The sequence below is a fragment of the Equus quagga genome, unplaced genomic scaffold (assembly GCF_021613505.1).
Source record: "Equus quagga isolate Etosha38 unplaced genomic scaffold, UCLA_HA_Equagga_1.0 HiC_scaffold_6128_RagTag, whole genome shotgun sequence".
Classification (NCBI taxonomy): Eukaryota; Metazoa; Chordata; class Mammalia; order Perissodactyla; family Equidae; genus Equus; species Equus quagga.
Window position 1 is genome coordinate 6,718 of NW_025794204.1, and position 1,524 is coordinate 8,241.

At 54.7% G+C, this 1,524-nt stretch overlaps 1 gene segment (V, D, J or C); it reads right to left on the reverse strand.

The window, feature by feature from the left end:
* Positions 1–376: 376 nt before the first annotated feature.
* LOC124232442 (immunoglobulin lambda variable 1-40-like) lies at positions 377–907 on the reverse strand (the record flags this gene model as incomplete). The annotated part of the segment is given in 2 exon segments: positions 377–708; positions 817–907. Coding segments are annotated over 2 exon segments (387 nt in total), but the record flags the coding sequence as incomplete, so codon positions are not given.
* Between the last annotated feature and the right edge of the window lie 617 nt (positions 908–1,524).

The following is a 1,524-nucleotide window of genomic DNA, read 5'->3' on the forward strand; positions in this document are numbered from 1 at the left end:
ACCTTGATCTTGGACTTCCAGCCCACAGAACTGTGAGAAAATACCTTTCTTTGGATTAAGCCAACTCATCTATGTTTTTGTGCTGTGGCAGCCCTGCCAGACTAACACACTGCATGGATGCTGTGGCCAGCGCAGCCTGCCCCCACATCCAGGAATGTCTGCTCAATTTGAGAAAATCAATAATGTGTTGAAACCAGACACAGGCAGCAGGGGAAGAATTTGAGAGGACGAGGACATAGTCTCTAAACAAAGCACCCTGGATTGAGTCATAGAAAGTTTGGGGCCAAACAAACCAAGGAAGCAGCTGACGTGGCCGAGGAGTGGGGGCTGCGCAGGGAAGCCCCATGGCTTGGGGGGAAGCAGGTTTCTGTCTCACTTCCCCACAGGCCTGGAGCACTGTGTGAGCACTCAGGCTGGCATCATAGCACTCACAGTAATAATCAGCGTCGTCCTCAGACTTGAGCCCAGTGATGGTCAGGGTGGCCGAGTTGACAGACTTGGAGCCAGAGAATCCTTCTGGGACCCCAGATGGCCGTTTGCTGTTATCATAGATGATGAGTTTGGGGGCCATTCCCAGGAGCTGTTGGTACCAGTGCACATCATAATCACTGATGTTGGAGCTGCTTCCAGTGCAGGAGATGGTGACCCTCTGGCCCAGGTTCCCAGACACTGAGGCCGGCTGAGTCAGCACAGACTGGGCCCAGGATCCTAGAAGAGGGAAAGACACAGAGATGGTGATGCTGGGGTCTAGAAACAAGATGAGAAAGCAGGGTGACATGTATCTTCCCAGGGCCCCTTGTCCCCATAACTAGTCACCTGTGCAGAGAACAATGAGGGTGAGGAGAGGGGTCCAGGCCATGGTGGAGGTCATCACCGATTCCCACCGTCTGTGGGCCCACAGCTGAAGCAGAGCTTCTCCCAGATCTCTCCCTTCCCCTCTTCATACTCTAACAGAGGGAGGGCCCACACATGCACATCAGACCCTCCCAGCTTTCTGATCTCTCACTGGGCCTTGGTTCAGGTCTCACTGCCTAACGATGGCCAGGGAGTGGGGAGTTCACAGCTGTGATCCCTGAACAGAGGGCACCAGGCAGTGCCAGGGGGCTGGTCCCAGCTGTGATCAGCCACAAAAACCTCAGGAACGAGCACTGAGCACCCCCCGGTGTCCAGGCCATGATTCATCAGATGTGACACAGTGACTAAAGCCAATTAGAAACAGCTCTGGTCCCCACTGCTCTGTCCACTCTCCCCTTGCCTTAGGGTCAGGCCAGGTGGCCCCTCATGTTGCCTCCCCACCACCCAAAGGCAGTCTTTATGCTCTGCTCAGCCTCCTCAGGGGTGAGCATGTTCGTGTCGCCATTGGCTGTTCAGCGGTCAGGACTGAGGTGGCGTCTGTTATCAAACTCCTCTTAGATCAGGATCAAGAACAGAGAAGTGACCGGCCCCATGGAGGCAGGTCCGCTTCTGTGCAGGACCCAGATTCTTTCCTCATATGTGATCCCTCCCTTGTTCGAGATTAAGCAG